The sequence below is a fragment of the Trichosurus vulpecula genome, chromosome 1 (assembly GCF_011100635.1).
Source record: "Trichosurus vulpecula isolate mTriVul1 chromosome 1, mTriVul1.pri, whole genome shotgun sequence".
NCBI lineage: Eukaryota > Metazoa > Chordata > Mammalia > Diprotodontia > Phalangeridae > Trichosurus > Trichosurus vulpecula.
Window position 1 is genome coordinate 351,684 of NC_050573.1, and position 19,141 is coordinate 370,824.

The 19,141-nt window shown below is 39.6% G+C and overlaps 1 protein-coding gene across 1 annotated transcript; it reads left to right on the forward strand.

Moving 5' to 3' along the window:
• Positions 1-8: 8 nt before the first annotated feature.
• On the forward strand, positions 9-14,761 carry LOC118829408 (biogenesis of lysosome-related organelles complex 1 subunit 2-like). Its single transcript, XM_036736430.1, has 2 exons — positions 9-114; positions 14,391-14,761. The coding sequence occupies exons 1-2, from the start codon at positions 9-11 to the stop codon at positions 14,759-14,761; spliced, it is 477 nt and encodes a 158-aa protein (XP_036592325.1).
• Positions 14,762-19,141: the final 4,380 nt, after the last annotated feature.

Sequence of the window (19,141 nt, forward strand, 5' to 3'; positions counted from 1 at the left end):
CCTTTTACATGAAGGTATGGCTTATTGTCCATCAGAGAATCCACACTGGAGAGAAGAAACCTTTGGAATGTAATCAGTGTGGAAAGGCTATTTGGTATTCACATCTTACTCTACGTCAGAAAATCCACACTAGATATGTTATGAATGCAACCAATGTGGAAAAGCTTTTACATGAATGGACCATCTTACTCAAAATTAAGAATATAAATTGGAGAGGGTCATAGGATTAGAACTCACGTCTTTGGTTTGAGGCCCAGCATTCTATCCAGTGCACCACCAGTTGTATTCTGATTTTTAAAGAGAGTATGGTGAAAATGCTTACTCTTAGATGAGGTGGGAAATGGAAGGAGAACTTGACGAACTCCTGCTGAGGGATGGAAATTCATTTTTTTTAACTCTCTAAGTAGTCAAAATGAGTTATTAATTACTATTACAAAGTATTCTGTTTCTGTTGGCTCATATGAAGTACCACAATTAGTGACAATTATATTTTAGTGTCAGTTGCAAATATTGATTTTTTTATTATTGATGTTTATATACAAAACAACTTTTGAAAGGATAGAATTTCTTCAGACACAACTTTTGTTTTTTGCTACCACTGGTAAGCTGACCACACTTTCAGTGAAACTCTACTGAATGACTAAGTTAGTCTAACCCATGTTGCCAACGAATTCCTTTGAGAAGCAGCAAGAAAGAAGAAGAGTAATATAAAGAGAGAAGTTCAAATTACAAAACAACCTTAGTTTTTACTATGATCTGTTTTTGTAGCAAAGTTGCCGTGGTCCGTGAGGATTTTATGATCACTTCTACTCTGCATGCCTAGTGATCAGGTTTTCAAGTAGCCTGCCCTCAATGCTGCAAGAATGCAAATCCAAGTGAGAGCTTGATCTAGTGAGTTCAGGTTTGATGAGATGTGATTGCAAGGTAACACTTGAGTGCAAGAACTACTCAGGTGCAGTGATAGACAGCCACTGAGGGTCTTTGCATGCCTGTGATAATTTGCATATGAGTGTCCAACCTTCCTGGAAGTCTGGAAACAATTTGATATCAAGTTGAAAAACTGAAAGAATATGTCGCACATAGTCAGAAGCAGTCAGAGTTTGAGGTACTCTCTGCACTATCACCAAAAGCCATGCATTCCCTATCATGATAGCTGGGAATCACTGGAGGAAGACCACTGAAACATGCACATACTTGATGTCCCAGAGGGTAAATAATGTACCCAAACTGGACAATTATTTACTGCTTAAAGTCCCACTGACAAATTTTTAGTTTAAATCCCTTATACTATTGTATCAATTCTTAAAGGAGTTGGTGAACCTCTAAAGAGGAAGGGATGCAAGAGGACCAGTAGTGAAGCATGCTGTCCAGTTCTGTAGAAAAGGATGATAAATTCAAATTTGTATATCAGACTCATATTTTCAGACATGGGGAATCCATGAATTTTTTAAATTGTGTTTTTATAAGTATTTTATTTTTATTTTAATGAGCAGAAGCATTTAAGGATAATTTTTAAAGAAGAAATAACTAATGGTTATCTCAAAAAATTAATGGGTCAGGACAGAATCACAGGTCTTTGATAAATACAGAAAGCAGTGTTGGTATTCTGCCTGTGACGTCAGATGATGAACATAAAAAAAGTTAGTGATTATCACAGAAATTACATTTTGCTTACAAGTAGGCTAGATTATGAAACATTTTGAATATTTAGTTTATGTCCACCAAATGGCATTGTATCTATGAAGAAAAGATTTAAACTACAGATAGGAAAATGAAAACTTGAAAGCAGAGACAGCTTATAGAGTACTGTGGACAGAGCATGACCACTCACTGGATTTGAATTCTAGTTTCAGCTGCTAGGATTCATGTCAAATCACTCAGCCATTCTGAGCTCATGGCTTGAGTTGTGAATATGATGAGATGATAGCCCTACCTGTATCACAGGTTTGTTGGGAGGATCCAATGTAAATTCATGTATGAGGCTCTTTGGAAATGAAATCATCCTTGGGATATAAGCTAATGACATTAACAAATGATTGTACCCATTTAAGATTTTTCTCTTTTCCTGGAGGAATAGAAAGTAACTGAATTTATATCCTGCTGATGGAGATAAGGGAATATAAATATGTGTGTGTAGTCAGTATTTGTTTTATTGTTGTTTTTTTTTTTAAGTAGGAGAGATCAGGGGCAGCTAGATGGCAGAGTAGATAAAGCACTGGCCCTGGAGTCAGAAGGACCTGAGTTCAAATCTGGTCTCAGACACTTGACATTTACTAGCTGTGTGACTTTGGGCAAGTCACATAATAACCCCGATTGCCTTGCAAAAGAAACAAACAAACAAAAAGAAGCTATTAAAAAAAAAAGGAGAGATCAGACTATAAATGAAGGAAACTACTGTAGAGCTAAGCCTTTCTTTGGAAGAAATTTATGAGGAAAGATTCATGAGTGATGTTCCCTATGACTTCAGTTGGAGAAAAATCTGTGCTGCACATGAGAGAATCCATAGTAAAGAGGAACATTATGACTGCAAACAGTGTGGAAAGGCTTTTAGAGAGAAGAGATATCTTATTGCACGTCAAAGAATATACACTAGAGAGAAACCTTATGAGTATAATCAATGAGGGAAGACTTTTACATGGGGAAACAGTCTTACTGTGCATCAGAAAATCCACATTGGAGACAAACTTTATGAATGTAATCAATGTAGAAAAATTTATAGATGAAAGAACACTCTTCAATATCAGAAAAACCTCACAGGAGAGAAACCTTATAACCCTACTTGATATCAGAGACTCCACACTAGAGCAAAACATTATGACTGTGATCAGGGTGGAAAGTCTTTCAGATCTAAGTCCAAATTTGCAGAACGTAAGAGATTTCACACTGAAGAGAAACCTTATGAATGTAACCAGTGTAGAAAGGCTTTTACACAGATGGATCCTCTTACCTGACATCAAACAATAAACACTGGTGAGAAATCTTAAGAAAGTAATAAGGCAGGCAAGAGGCCTTGCAATCTCTATCTACAAAGCTGCCCATGGTTGTTCCTGCTCCACCAGCCTACAAAGGAAATATAAAGGGACTCAGTTCATATCACAGGCATCTGAGCTGCTTGTCACATGCTCACTATAAATCAATGAAGTGGTTAGGTCCTAATAACAACACCCTCATCAGAGTGATGGTTTCCAGTGCAGAGTCCAACAGGTTGGAAATGAGGGAGCAACTCAAGAGGCATCATGGGAAATCTCTATATTCTCTCATCAAGGCACGTCAGAAAAGTCTTGCTTTGCCAGAAAAGGCAAGCACTGATAGGAAGAAAGGTTTCTAATCTGCCTCTTGCAGCTTACACTCATTGGTACTGGGTCTTCCCTCTGGGGTCAAGCAGAACAAATATGTTTCATCTTAGACATGATAGCCTTTCAGGTATTTGAAGAGTATTTCATGTTGCCCCACCAAGTTTTCTCTTCTTCAGGAAAAGTACCCTCACTTCTTTCAACTGATCCTCCTTTGGCCTGGTCTCCAATCCATCATGTACATAGCCCTTCTTTGGATATATTCCAACTAGTCGATGCCTCTTGTTGATTATCTCCAATTGATGATAGAAATAGATACCTTGGTTTTGGCCAAAGGTAGTTGTGAAACGTGACACCAAAGTGGAGTATAAATTAGCATGTAAAATCTTCTAATTGTATAATTTACTTTTTGCTCATAATGGTGGAACCACGACTTTGGGACCCTAAAATCTGTCAGTTGTCGGTATGAACAGAAATGGAAGGCCCTTACCACATGTCTTTCCACTGGATTCTGATAACTCTGGAGGAGAGAGTGAGGCTGATGGCTTTTCAGAGCTCTGCCTCACTTAAATACAGTTCACTTGCAAACAAAGGAACAACAACAATCTGGGTGAAGAAGTTCACGAGTTCAAAAGTTCAGTGTTCTTCTCTCAGTTAAATGCAAAAGTTCAGTTTTCCTATCAGTCAATTTTAATTGAAGAAAAACTCTGAGCTAAGTTTAAAAGTGCAGTGCTGTTGAAAAGCCCTTGAATTCTAAAGGAATTATTATCTTAGTACCAGCTACAAATCACTGTGTTAGGGAAATTTGTTATCTTTTACACCTTTTAAGTATTCTCATTGAATTCAAGGCCATCTGTTTTTGTCTCTACTAGCTAGGATGATGCCGTTCCTGGAAATAATGTCTCTACGTGTTTTTGTACAAATAGAGGAAGTTTGTTATCTGTCATTAGTTATTTCTGTAAGATCCAGGTGGAAAGCATCAACATTTACAAGATGAAAAATAGGGTTGTTCCAAGTCCACGTTTCAGACTTTCAAAGAATCACCTTTTCCCTACCCTCATAGTGCTGTCAGTCCTTTAACCATGTATATTACTTTTCCCACCTACCAACTTCTGTTCTTTGTTCTATTTTTTCTTAAATACATATTTTAACTGAAAAAAATCATTTATTAATTAACATACAAAAATGTACAAACATGGGGGGGTGGAGGCAAGATGGCAGCTGGAAAGCAGGGACTAGCATGAGCTCCCTGCCGAGCCCATTCAAAAACCTATAAAAAATGGCTTTGAACCAATTCTAGACCTGCAGAACCCACAAAATAGCAGAGGGAAGCAAGGCTCTAGCCCAGGACAGCCTGGATGGTCTCTGGGTGAGGTCTATCCGCATGGAGCTGGGAGCGGAGCAGAGCAGAACCCAGCGTGGGTGGCATGGACCAACCAGACGAGGAGCCAGGCAGAGCGGGCCCTAGTGCCCTGAATCAGTGAGCTGCAACAGTTACCAGACTTCTCAACCCACAAACACCAAAGACAACAGAGAAGGTTAGTGGGAAAAGCTGCTGGGGACAGGGCTTAAAAAAGGAGTTCACCATTCGGCCACCGCCCCGGGGGCAGCGGAGGTGGGGCAGCTACAGAAGTACAGCTGCCCTGGCTTCTGTCCCCAGGCCCACCTAGTGGGAGGAATTAAGTGGCGGATCAGAGCAGGAGTGAAGAGCCCGCTGAAGATCTAAGTCCAGTCCAGGTTGGGGGTTCTTGGGGAAGGAGGAGTGCTGGTGAGGTAGAGCTGGCGCATCCCCCCAGGCTTGGAACATAGTTCTCTTAACTCTACAAGCAGTCATACCCCGCTGAAAATCTCAAGGGTCAAGTTAGTTGGCTGGGAATATGGCTGGGCAGGGAAAACACCCAGATTCAGTCTCAGACTCTGGAATCTTTCTTTGGTGACAAACAAGACCAAAACATACAGCCAGAAGAAGTCAACAAAGTCAAAGAGCCTACAACAAAAGCCTCCAAGAAAAACATGAACTGGTCTCAAGCCATGGAAGAGCTCAAAAAGGATTTGGAAAAGCAAGTTAGAGAAGTAGAGGAAAAATTGGGAAGAGAAATGAGAAGGATGTGAGAAAACCATGAAAAACAAGTCAATGACTTGCTAAAGGAGACCCAAAAATATACTGAAAAATATTGAAGAAAATAACACCTTAAAAAATAGACTAACTCAAATGGCAAAAGAGCTCCAAAAAGCCAATGAGGAGAAGAATGCCTTGAAAGGCAGAATTAGCCAAATGGAAAAGGAGGTCCAAAAGACCACTGAAGAAAACACTACCTTAAAAATTAGACTGGAGCAAGTGGAAGCTAGCGACTTTATGAGAAATCAAGATATTATAAAACAGAACCAAAGGAATGAAAAAATGGAAGACAATGTGAAATATTGAAAATATGAAAAATTTTCTCATTGGAAAAACCCCTGACCTGGAAAATAGATCCAAGAGAGATAATTTAAAAATTATTGGACTACCTGAGACACGATCAAAAAAAGAGCCTAGATATCATCTTTCAAGAAATTATCAAGGAGAACTGTCCTGATACTCTAGAGCCACAGGGCAAAATAGAAATTGAAAGAATCCACAGATTGCCTCCTCAAATAGATCCCAAAAAGAAAACTCCTAGGAACATTGTTGCCAAATTCCAGAGCTCCCAGATCAAGGAGAAAATACTGCAAGCAGCCAGAAAGAAACAATTTGAGTATTGTGGAAACACAATCAGAATAATCTAAGATCTAGCACGTTCTACATTAAGAGATCGAAGGGCTTGGAATATGATATTCCGGAGGTCAATGGAGCTGGGATTAAAGTGGGATCAGGGACAGATGTGACTGAAGGTTCAAGGAGTCCATCCACAAGTTGGCAGCTGTAGAAGTAGTCAGATCTGATAGGAGCTCCCAGAACACATATGATTTGATAATTGAGAGAAAAACAGCACAACATAGGTCCCAGCCACGCAGGGCTAAGTTCAAACAGTACAATAAATGGTTCAGTATCCCAGCCACGAGGGCTGAGTTTAAATAATTACAATAAAGTTTTTCTCATAATTCACAAAACTGCACAATTACATTAAGTACAGACCAAACCACTTGGTTCACAGTAGAGGGGGAAATTTGCATGTCACATGTTTTACATTTACACATTAGATAACCAAGAAAACTTAAACATGAATCACACAAAGTAATGCAATCATTATTAACAATGTTGACTAACATTAAATTCCTTGTATCCCAGTAGCACAGTACATATATCATCATAAACTTTTAATCATGCCATGTCTCTTTGATGGCATTTACAAAATAATCCACAAACCATTCTTAACAAAGCTAAAAATGTTTGTGATTTAATTCCAGCAATTAATTGCACAATTTGTATACAAAGTAGCTTTAAATCCCAGTTACATATTTCCAATGTCCATTTAAAGCAACACGATCTGGTACCTAGATAGTAAAAGAGAGTTCTGCTTCTCTGGTTCAGATCTAGAAATTCTCAGACAATTCTTACTTACTTAATATAACTTAGTACAATCACTTAAATTTGGCTCTCCTTTTTTAAACTTCAGAGTATTTCAGTTCATATATCATCTACTGTTTCTGTCCTTACCTAAATTTCATACCTGGTATAAGAATCCTTTAAAATATGAAGGTCCAACCATAAATTGAACTCATCTTCCTTTTAAAATCATCAGACAGATACCTTACAAAAGAGATATAATTTCACCTGTACCACTATCTTATACAATTTTCTTGTACAAAAATCCACAATTAAGATCTTATTACCAAAACACACTAATTAGCTTGAATTTCCATGACTGATAAATTTTGGAGCCAATCATACACATCTGTATATAATTCTTAGAGGAATCAATTTGATCCTATTGCCTTTTCCTCTCAAAATTTGCTATCCTATTTAATTAGACATTTATCACATCACATCTTTGCCTTATTACTTTGTCCAATCATTTCCTCCTTTTGGAGGATGTTATCTCTATATCCTTCTGATCTTTATTTGGTCATGAACATAGGTTAAAATTGTAAGCTATTCATTCCTGTATCCTATTATAATAACTCAGAGATATTCCAATATCCATCTATTACCTAATAGATTTAGCATTGTGCTTACAAAACTTCTTGATAATATAAATTTGCTATGAAGAAAAGAGGGACAATGTCATATATCTTAACAGAAGGAAAGAACTTCCTCAGCTCTGTTTGATTCCAGGCATGAGTCATATCTGTTAGCCAATCTTATAGTCACCAGGTGTTGAAAGCAGGGCTTAGGAGTAACCAGGTGGGGATTTTCCTTTTCAGAAAGGAAATAGCAGAATTGGGAAATAGAGTCAGGAAGATCCTACCTAGGTTGTGTCCAAGGTCGTCTTCACGACTGCTCCCAGGCAGACCCACCTAAAAAATTCTCAGCTTGTAACGCCTGCCATGCCATTACTGGCTTCATGTGACCTAGTCCTGTAATCAGAGCTTAAGACAATATTAAATTGTAGTCCCATAAAATCTTAAATAGCAAATAAATATCCTTCAGATAAGACTGCCCAAATTTTATTGAGCTAGTAATTATCAAATCAAGCTACATAACTTTTCCATCTTCTAAATACTTTCTCACACTCTTTCTCAACTTGCTAAAACCATCTGAAACTATCATTCTCAGGACAGGGGAGGCTTAGCTAACTCCCATTTATCCCCAAACTTTCTTATCTGCCTTTCGTATCCCCTCAAGCTTTTATTTACCTTTCCAAATCTTTCAAACCTATTACTCAGTCTCCCTTTACATTTCAACCATAAGACAAAATAGCTCATAAATTAGTGGTTTTTACTGACATAACTGTCTGTACTGGAATCCATTCCAGCTTAAACAAAGAAAAGAGGTTAATGACCAACCTCACAGGTTGAGGAAAGGGACACTTCAGGAATCAAATCTTATACACATTGATAAGCTCTAACTTTTGCTTAAAATCACAACACATTTTCCAAAACATTTCTAGAATTATTTGCCTTTCTTAAAAAACAGTTTAGGGGGGCGGAGCCAAGATGGCGGCTGGTAAGCACGGACTGGAGTGAGCTCCATACCCGAGTCCCTCCAAAAACCTATAAAAATGGCTCTGAACCAATTCTAGAACGGCAGAACCCACAGAACAGCAGAGGGAAGCAGGGCTCCAGCCCAGGACAGCCCGGATGGTCTCTGGGTGAGCTCTATTCCACACGGAGCTGGGAGCTGGGAGCTGGGAGCTGGGAACGGAGTGGAGCAGAGCCCAGCCTGAGCGGCGTGGACGATCCAGACCAGAAGCCGGGCGGAGGGGGCCCTAGCGCCCTGAATATGTGAGCTGCGGCAGTTACGAGACTTCTCAACCCACAAACACCAAAGACTGCGGAGAAGGTTAGTGGGAAAAGCTGCGGGAGTGGAAGGAGTTCGCGGTTCGGCTTCCAGCCCCGGGGGCAGCGGAGGTGGGGCAGCTACAGCTGTTGTTACTTCCGGCTCCAGGCCCACCTGGTGGGAGGAATTAAGTGGCGGATCACAGCAGGGGTGCACAGCCTGCCGAAGATCTGAGCCCAGTCTGGACTGGGGGTCCTTGGGGAAGGAGGAGTGCGGCTCTGACAGAGCTGGCACCTCCCCCCCAAACGTAGAACATAGAACTCTGTAATCTACAAGCAGTCATACCCCACTGAAAAACTCAAGTGTCAAGTTAGTTGGTTGGGAATATGGCCAGGCAGCGAAAACGCGCACAGATTCAGTCTCAGACTTTGGATTCTTTCTTTGGTGACAAAGAAGACCAAAACATACAGCCTAAAGAAGACAACAAAGTCATAGAGCCTACAACCAAAGCCTCCAAGAAAAACATGAACTGGCCCCAGGCCATAGAAGAACTCAAAAAGGATTTGGAAAAGCAAGTTAGAGAAGTAGAGGAAAAATTGGGAAGAGAAATAAGAAGGATGCGAGAAAACCATGAAAAACAAGTCAATGACTTACTAAAGGAGACCCAAAAAAATACTGAAAAATACACTGAAGAAAACAACACCTTAAAAAATAGACTAACTCAAATGGCAAAAGAGCTCCAAAAAGCCAATGAGGAGAAGAATGCCTTGAAAGGCAGAATTAGCCAAATGGAAAAGGAGGTCCAAAAGACCACTGAAGAAAATACTACTTTAAAAATTAGATTGGAGCAAGTGGAAGCTAGTGACTGTATGAGAAATCAGGATATTATAAAACAGAACCAGAGGAATGAAAAAATGGAAGACAATGTGAAAAAACAGTTTAATTTTTTTTTATCCTGATGTTAAAAAGAATGCTCACTAAACTTTCCTGAAGACAATTATTTAGAAGGTTTTAAAATGATAGACATCTCCTTTTTCCTTAAAGCAAATTAACCCTTAAACACTGGAATTCATTAACTAAGTTGGTGCCAAATGTCCTCATTCTCAAATATTGACCAGAATTCCTAGATATTACAGTTCCTTAGTCAAAAAGTGATATAATGGGAGGACACTTAGTTTCTTTAAATTACATACCCAATTAAATTTACCTTATCACAATAATAAGGTTTACCAGGACTTTAAAAACTTTTTCCATAAGAATTCCTCTACACAGAAAACCACACAAGATTGATAAGAATTCATGACTAGATGGTTTCAAAAGTTCTTGTTTCAGCTAATAACCTCAATTTCTTAATTAACTACAATTCTTAATCTAACAACATCCAGATTATAAGAGGAATTATTTTTCTAACAGCATAGGCAATACAATGTTAACAAGTTGCATAACATAGCAAGTTTAGAAATACATGTATTTAAAACTTGAAACAGACTATACCTTAGTTGGATGAGCAAATCAAATCTAAATTCATAATCACTAATGGTAACATTTTAATTTGTAAGGCCCAATACTCTTAGCATTGTAAAAGATGACCACATTTTTCAATATTGCTGATACATCTGTTTGTCATATTACACAATTTAGAAATGTAACAGTGCCCTAAACATAATTATGCATTTTAAAACTTGAAACACCCCATTTATCAATTTAGGTGAACACATTTCTAAATATCCATGCACAGAGAATCTTTCATCTCATCATTTGAAACTATAACTTTAAATCACCAGATATATTCTCATAATAGAAAACTTTTTCAAACAGAAAGTCTGTTCTCATGGTTAAATATCAGTATTAATAATTATTTACTTGTTATAACCACATATAACAGTTCCAAATTTTATCACATCCCTTTGAAAACCCAATTCACATATATCAAAATCAGATTAAAATCGCTATAATATTATTTCTTACCACACAATGGTCTTCTCAAATTCCACAATCTAAGAGAATTTTGGGAACACAATGCAAGTTTAGAAATACAGAAACAATAATTTTCAGATGACATCTATTGCATTTCCAGATTACCACATATAGAAATTATTCAGCTTATTACTTTTGGTATTTAAAAACCACTGCAAAAGTTAACAATTACATTAAATCAGAGAGAGATAATAATAATGTTGTATCTAACACATACCAGACTTTATGCTAAGCATTTTACAATCATTACCATTTTGATCCCATAACAACCGTCATCATTATTTTCCCTTTACAAATCAGGAAACAGGTCAAACAGATTAAAATACAGTTTTGCAATTGGAACACAGAAGCGTGAAATTACCTAGGGAAGTTACCTAGAGCAGAAGCTAGTATCCCAATGGTGACAATTCTGGGAGGCAGAAAGTCCAAATCCATCTACCTCACCCTTCCCCCTCAACTGCAGAAGTTACTGAGCCTAAAGCGGTTTTGCAGCTGCTGAGGACAGAGTGGGCAGAATGCATAGGACCTGGGTGACAATTCCAAACTTTGCCAAATAGGATGGGCTACAAAGCTACCCATGGGGCACAGGACTGTCGTGATACTGTCAGTCTGTGAATTTCTGTCCTTCTCCTCCTTTTGCCAGGTGGGGAAAGGTGATTTAAGTTTTCCCTACAGTTCTCTTGCATTGTCTTCTCCTAATCTGATCTGGGAGGAAAGGAGTTTGTTTTAGCTGCTCTAACTTTTACTGCAGCTCTGGCTCCGTCAGAGACAAGACAACAATGGTGAAAGATCTCAATGATTGTAACTCAAGTAAACTTCACCTAAGTGATCAGCATTGGGAGGGTGTTTCAGCAAGAGTGAGCTCCTGGAGGGACTTTACAGTCTCAGGAGTTCTGTCCCAAAATCCAACTAACCAATTTCCAAACTTTTAATGAATAATCAATCCCAGAATATGCTAAAATGTTTCAGCTCTATTTTTTTCTTCAAGTTCGGTTGGCCAGACCAGACATTGTAAAAGAAATAGAGTCTCTGTTTCCCTAACTGCAGCCTTAGAATTCTCTGGCTACCTGCGTTTCAGATTTTACCAAAGTATACACATTTCACAGCACACGCTCTCACACAGACAGTTAACAGACAATCAACAAAACAAATACAGAACAAATACAGACTGAGCTCAGAGTTTAAACAACACATAATTAGAAGCTTTCATGAGTTAGCTATTAGCACCCCTATGGTCTTTGGGGAAGCCTTGGCGTTCCTGATTTTTCTGACTCTCCATATCCTATCCCTTAGGAAAGGAGAAAGGGGAGATGGAGGAGGACTAGGACAAGTAAAGGAAGGCGAGGAGTAAGGATAAAATGCATTTATCCTCCCCATAATCAGAGCCTTCAAGGGAAGGAAGCAGGAATAGGGCAGAAGGCAATAACAGAGCCCTTAAGGGAAAGGGGGAAAGGGGTGGGGAGGGAAGAGAGAGAGGAGGCAACGGTAGCAGAACAGAGTTACCTCCATCAGGATCAGAGCCCTTCCTGGGAGGCAGAAGGGGAGGGAAAAAGCAAAGTGCCGTTTTCCTCCCCAGGACCAGAGACTCCAAGGGAAGGAAGGGACGGAGTGGAGGAACGGTTGGACTTCTAATTCTAGTTTTTGATTGATCCATAGTTAATTCTCTAGATCAATCAGTGTTTCCAGGGGATCTATGTGCATTTGACCACAGATCTGCGTTTTACCACAGATTTGATCCCTGCCCCCAGAGCTAGCTTAAAGGGAATTTCCAGACTTCAACCAATTTTGTGGGAGTTCTTTTTGGAAGCTGGGAAGAGAGACAACTTACCCCCACCTTGTCAAGGCCAAAATTCCAGGAAAAATTAATCCTGTGGCGCCCAAAAGCGTTGGCAAGGTTGGGCTGCATTGTCCTGTTTCCATCATTTCCATCCGAAAGTCACGGCACCATAACTGTTAAACCTGAAAATTTGGTTGAAGGAAACAACAGAGCTAGGTGATAGAAAAATCCATGTTGTTTATTATTTTCCCTTAAAGCATAGTGCAGCTAGCTTACTTGTACATACAAGGAGTCAGAGCGTAAACTCTGATTGCCTGAACAAAGCAATGAGAAATCTTATATACGTTATTTTAGCAGAGCTAGCAAGCCTGTATTACCTCATTTTTATGACTCCCATGTATGTTTAACCATGATACAAGAAGAGGATTTTCCTTAATGGAGTAGAGTTGTAAAGGATGTTGACAAAAGTCAGTTGAAACTACAGCCCAGCGTCTCTGTGTCTCATTACATTCCATAACATAGTATATACTTGTAGAATATTAGGCAAGGTAATCTCTCTTGGGGTTATCTAAGGGTCTCATCCCTTAATGGCTAACAGGTATCTGGCCTTGTTGACAGTGGTAAGGGTATTTCCTGAGCAAACTTTTAGAGAGAACAAAGAAGCCCAGGTCCTGGATCTTCATCCAGTTACTCATTAATTCAGGCTCTGGGTCTAGTTGAAATTAGAAATGATATAAAACAGTATAATATTTTCCACAGTATGATTCATGAGACCTCAGTATTAGGGTAGCTGAAGGGAATATGTGTATATATATATATATATATATATATATATATATATATATATATATATACATGAGTATATATACACTATGTATGTGTGTGTGTATATATATATATATATATATATATATATATATATATATATATACACAGAGGGAGAGAGAACGCGGGCACAGGGTGAGTTGAAGATGAAGGGAAGATATCTAAAAGAAATAAAATCAAATTAAGGGATGAGAGAGCAATATATTGAGAGAGGGAGATAAGGAGAGATAGAATGGGGTAAATTATCTCACATAAAAGTGGCAAGAAAAAGCAGTTCTGTAGGAAGAGAAGAAAAGGCAGGTGAGGGGGAATGAGTGAGTCTTGCTCTCATCAAATTTGACCTGAGGAGGGAATACCATACTTACTCATTTGGGTATCTTAAAAAAGGGGGGATGATAGAAGGGAGAGCAGATGGGGGTGGAAGTAATCAAAAACAAACACTTTCAAAAGGGGACAGGGTCAAGGGAGAAAATTCAATAAAGGGGAATAGGTTAGGAAGGAGCAAAATATAGTGAGTCTTTCACAACATGAGTATTGTGGAAGGGTTATACACAATGATACACATGTGGCCTGTGTTGAATTGCTTGACTTCTTAGGGAGGGTGGGTGGGAAGGGAAGAGGGGAGAGAATTTGGAAGTCAAAGTTTTAAAAACAGATGTTCAAAAACAAAAAGAAAAGTTTTTGCATGCAACTAGAAAATAAGATACACAGACAATGGGGCGTAGAAATTTATCTTGCCCTACAAGAAAGGAAGGGAAAAGGGGATGGGAGGGGAGTGGGGTGACAGAAAGGAGGGCTGACTGGGGAACAGGGCAACCAGAATATGTGCCATGTTGGAGTGGGGGGGAAGGGTAGAAATGGGGAGAAATTTTGTAATTCAAACTCTTGTGAAAATCAATGGTGAAAACTAAATTAAAGGAGTCAAAAGAGAAAAATGTACAAACATAAGAGTAAGATAATGACAAGGGACTACTTTTGTGGAAAATGTGGTTTGTTGTTTGTTCTTTAAATATCTTTAGAGTTGCCCTTTTTCTCCCTTTCCTTCGACTCTTGCCCCTCTCCCTTCCCCTCCCTCCCCCCCTTCCCCCCTTCCTTTCCCCTTTCTTCACCATCCCATCCTTCCCTCCATCCTTTCTCCTACCTCCCTTCCCCGGCCTAGATGCCGTGGTGGAGACAGCGGAGGAGGCCACGGAGCCCGCCGAGGCGGACATCACGGGGCTGTGCCAGGACATGTTCTCCAAAATGGCCACGTACCTGACGGGCGAGCTCACAGCTACCAGTGAAGACTATAAACTTCTGGAAAATATGAACAAACTGACTAGCTTGAAGTATCTAGAAATGAAAGATATTGCAGTAAACATAAGTAGAAACCTAAAGGACTTAAACCAGAAATATGCAGCACTTCAGCCTTATCTGGATCAGATCACTCTAATTGAGGAGCAAGTAGCAGCTCTTGAGCAGGCAGCTTACAAATTGGATGCATATTCAAAGAAACTAGAAGCAAAGTACAAGAAGTTAGAGAGGCGATGAAAGAATTCTTTAGCTCAGACTTTTAACTACAAGAATATTTTATAAGAGCTGAAATAAGTGGGATGGAACTTATCACTATGCTTCAATTCCTAAAAAGCCGTGCTGCTGATCCAAGGAGAATCCCAGCCCCCACCTCTGGTTGGATGTGTAATTCTGGCCACCCCCACCCCCGCCGTGTTTTCCTAAACCTGTACCCCCCCAACCTCATCTTAATCGCGTGCTTCGTTGTGTGCCCTGGACCAAGGCTCAAAAATCAGGATCAACCCCGTCTAGAGCAGACACAGAGGAGAGACTCTGGTCTCCCTGTCTCTTCCCTCCCTCTCCTCTAGGCCCTCCCACACCCACCCCTTTCACAACCTGTTTTTGAACTTAAATAATAAATGCCAACGTATGAAAAAAAAAATATCTTTAGAGTTCAGTGCAAAAATGTACCCCTGGCACCTCTTAAAAAGGTGAAGGCAAGTTCAGAAAACCTAGTGATGGACAAAACTTCCTCTCCTCCAGGTGTTTGAGCTCCATGGGAAAGCCATTGGCCTTTGATTTTAGTAAATTCATGTTCACAAATAAACTGCTAGTGCTCAGAGCTTTGCACCTCAGTTGACTTGAATTAACTTGTGACAATTAGTCCTTGTGGTCTTGAGACTCCATCCTGAAGGAAGGCTTTAGTTTGTCGTACCTATGCATAGAAACCATTGTCATCAAATTAGACCTAATTTCTTGAGGCCATCATGACAGTCTCACCTGACTTGTTCTTCAGTCATTTCAGGTATATCCGACTCTTTGTGAACCCATTTTGGGTTGGTTTTGTTTTCCTTGGCCTAGATGCTGGATTGGTTTGTTATTTATTTCTCCGTTTCATTTTACATATGTGGAAACTGAGGGAAACAGGGTTAAGTGACTTGACCAGGTTCACACACCTAGTAAGTGTCTGTGGATGGATTTGAATTCATGAAGTTGAGTCTTCCTGATTCCAAACCCAGTGCTCTATGCACTATGGTGTCAACTAGCTGCCCTTAGTCTCACCATACAGGAGCCTTTATGCTGATACAATATTTGTTGTTGTTGAATCATTTGGTTGTGTCCAACTCTTTGTGAACCCACGGACCATAGCAGGACAGGCCCATCCATCTTCCACTGTCTCTCAAAGTCTGTCCAAGTTCATGTTTGTTGTTTCATGACACTATCAACCTCATCCTCTGCTTTCCCCTTCTCCTTTTTCTTCTATCTTTCCCAACATCAGAGTCTTTCCTACTGAATCCCATCTTCTCATTATGTGGCCAAAAGTATTTCAGCTTCAGTGTTTGACCCTCCTGTGAGTAGGATGAATGAATTTCTTTAAGTATTGCCTGATTTCACCTTTTTGCCATCCAAGGGACTCTCAAAATTGTTTTCCAGCGCCACAATTTAATTTGTTCGTTCTGTGGTGCTCACCTTTCCTCATACTGCAGCTCTGACAGCCAATAGATAGAATTATCCCAGGAAAGATAACCTGTCAGGGTCTTTGTTCCTGTTCCCCTAGATCTTGTGACATGGCCCATAAATTTCAAGAAATAATTAACCACTGCACCTTGGTTTCTGTGCCCTTTTACTTACTCAATCATTAATATATTCAGTATAAATGTCTCCCCTTGAGCTCTGTTTGGGGCCATTCTGATTTGGGTGGCTCGTGCCCCAGACGATCGCCAGCTAATAAATTCTCCAATTAAAACTTATACTCTGTGACATGTCTTGCTCACTGTCGGTACAACACAGTCACCGCCCACAGTGATCGTTGAGCCAAAGGATATCAAATATGACACTGCTGCCATTTCTTCTCCTGGTTTCCAAGAAGTGGTGGGACCAGTTGTGTGTGTGTGAGTGTGTGTGTGTGTGTGTGTGTGTGTGTGTACGTACTTTCAAGCCAGCTTTTTAAAAAAATTTATGCAATAAAAAACCATTTTCATAAAAGTACAATAAAAAGATGATTTACATGAAACTGCAAATCTACTGTGCACAAGGTGCTATTGCTTTCAAATATGCAACAAAGTTATTAGGTAATTTTTTTCTTTTATTCTTCCCTCCTCCACCACTCTAGAAATGGCTACCATTAGGCATAAATGTGTGTGTGTGTGTGTGTGTGTGTGTATGTGTAAGTTATTCTATACATCTATCAGTTCTTAGTCTGGATGCAGATAACATCTATCTTTATATGTCCTTTATAGCTCATTTGGGTGTTTATAATAGACAAAATAACTACTGCCAATGTCATTCTTAAAACAATTATTTCTGTTTCCGTATACAATATTCTCTTGATTCTGCTCATTTCCCTCTTCAATATTTCATGCAAATCTTTCCAGATTTTTCTAAAATCTTGAGGTCATTTCATATAACACAATAGCATTTCATCACAATCATATACTTGTGTTGCTAAGCAAAATGGGCTCCTTAGCACTTACTTCAACAAGTGCCCTTGAAGAGTTTGGCTTTTGTTTGCTTTGAGTAATTCAGTGTATTTCATTGAGTCTTACTAGGGGCTAAGCCCCAGGCCCAAACCACAATTAGGTGTAAAACCTATGTGGGTGTGGATTGGTAAGGAAGGTGGGGCTAACTAAGGGGAGGGCCTAGTTTACACATGAGTTTGAGTGACATGTCTGGGACAGCAGAGGCTTTTAGACCACGTGGGTTTAAGTCCCCTCTGTGATGATTCTAAGTCACGTGGGTGAGTCGCATGTGTGACTCACCCCTGACACTGAAAAAGATATAAAACCAGCGGTTGGCTTTCTTTTCTTTGGAGCTCTTACCCATAGCAGCGGTGGCCCACATGACTCTGGGCTGGCCCTTGTTCTGAGCTCCTGAGCTGAACCTAGATGTTGGTAACTATGAATTGTATTGGGTCTGTCTGTTGATGTTTGTAATTTGTTTGTATTTTGCTCTGAAGTTCAGGGTGCTGGTCTTTTCCCCTGAACTAAGTGAGTGATATTTGTATGCTGAATTAAAGTAAGCTTGTCAACCCTTTCACCTTGCTTTCCTTACTGAAGCAGATCAAAAGAACCTGTGCTTTTGCAGTTCGTTGGCAGCTTTCTGGGTGCTGGTTGTTGGTGGATCTTACACCCCCAGAGAAGCTGCTAGCTGGATTGTTGAAACAATACCACAATTTATTTAACCATTCCCAACTGTATCTCTGCAGTTTTCAATTTTTTGCCAGCACAAAGAGAGCTCCTATAAACATTTTAGAACATCTAGGCTCTTTTCCTTTTTCCCTAATCATGTTTACAAATGGACCAAGTATTGGTATGCCCACATAATTCCAGATTGCTCCCCAGAATGTTTGGATCATTTTGCAATTCTACCAACAATTAATTTGTGTCCCAATTTTTCCACTTTTCTCTAATATTTGTCACTTTCTCCTACCATTTGGGTTTGTATCTTTTTGTTTATGGTCCTTGAACTAATTTCCATTCTTCATTATGGAATGAAAGGATGTATTGACTTTTCTGCCTTTTTACATTTGTTTGCATTATCTCCAGGACCTTGTGGTTTTCAAAAGAAGTTCCATGTATTGGAAAGAAATATGCATATTTCTTTGTCATCCCATTTAGAAGATGCCATGTCTTTTAACTAGTTTATCCAGAGATTTGCTTCTTTCTCCTGCTTTCATCTCATTCTATATTTCTTCCATCTCATTTTTCCTCTCAGTTTCTAATGCAGATTTCCCTTTCTCTCTCCCCCTTCAATTAGACCTGTTCAGTAGTTTTTTAATTTCATCCATATTTATTCCCCATTCCAACAAGGATTTCTCTCCCTCTTTTCATTGTGCATCAACTCTTTCTGGTTTACCTAGATTATCATTCTCTGATTCATACATCCTAAGGGTGTAAAATGTGTTCAGGAAAGACTAATACCTCTGATTGATGACAATCTCCTGAGAACACCCATTCCACCAGGGGAAGTCTTCACGCACCTGAGGTAGGCACCCCCCTAACTCACTGATGGGTTTAAGACCCCTCAGTTTTCCAAAGATGGAGAGCAGCTCTGAAAAGGGTTCAGCAGCTCCCATACAGCACATGCTGCTCTTCCCTGAACACACCCCACCCCCAATAAGATCGAGTCAGTCTGACCTAATTATCTTTTATTCTTACAGTTCCTAATAATGCCCAATTTTAAGTGTATTTTGACTTAACATCTGGTCTTCTTATAGAATGTCAAAAATCACAGTTACAGTGGGAGAACTCAGTCCAGTCTAATCTGGATTCACAGTTACAAACAGTGTATAGCATCCCAATTTTCCCAAGGGCTATTTGCCGTCTGCTCCTCAAAGCACAGGGTCCATCATTGACTTAATCTGATGCTGCAGTTTAATCCTGGCAGTCTTTCTGCTCAGAGGGAGGAGGGAGGAAGGAG

Excerpts from the sequence above, each read along its gene's own strand:
- LOC118829408 (XM_036736430.1), top strand. The coding sequence starts at position 9 with ATGAAGGTATGGCTTATTGTCCATCAGAGAATCCACACTGGAGAGAAG. Across the intron at positions 115-14,390 it reads GTATTCACATCTTACTCTAC|ATGCCGTGGTGGAGACAGCG; the intron begins GTCAGAAAATCC and ends TCCCCGGCCTAG.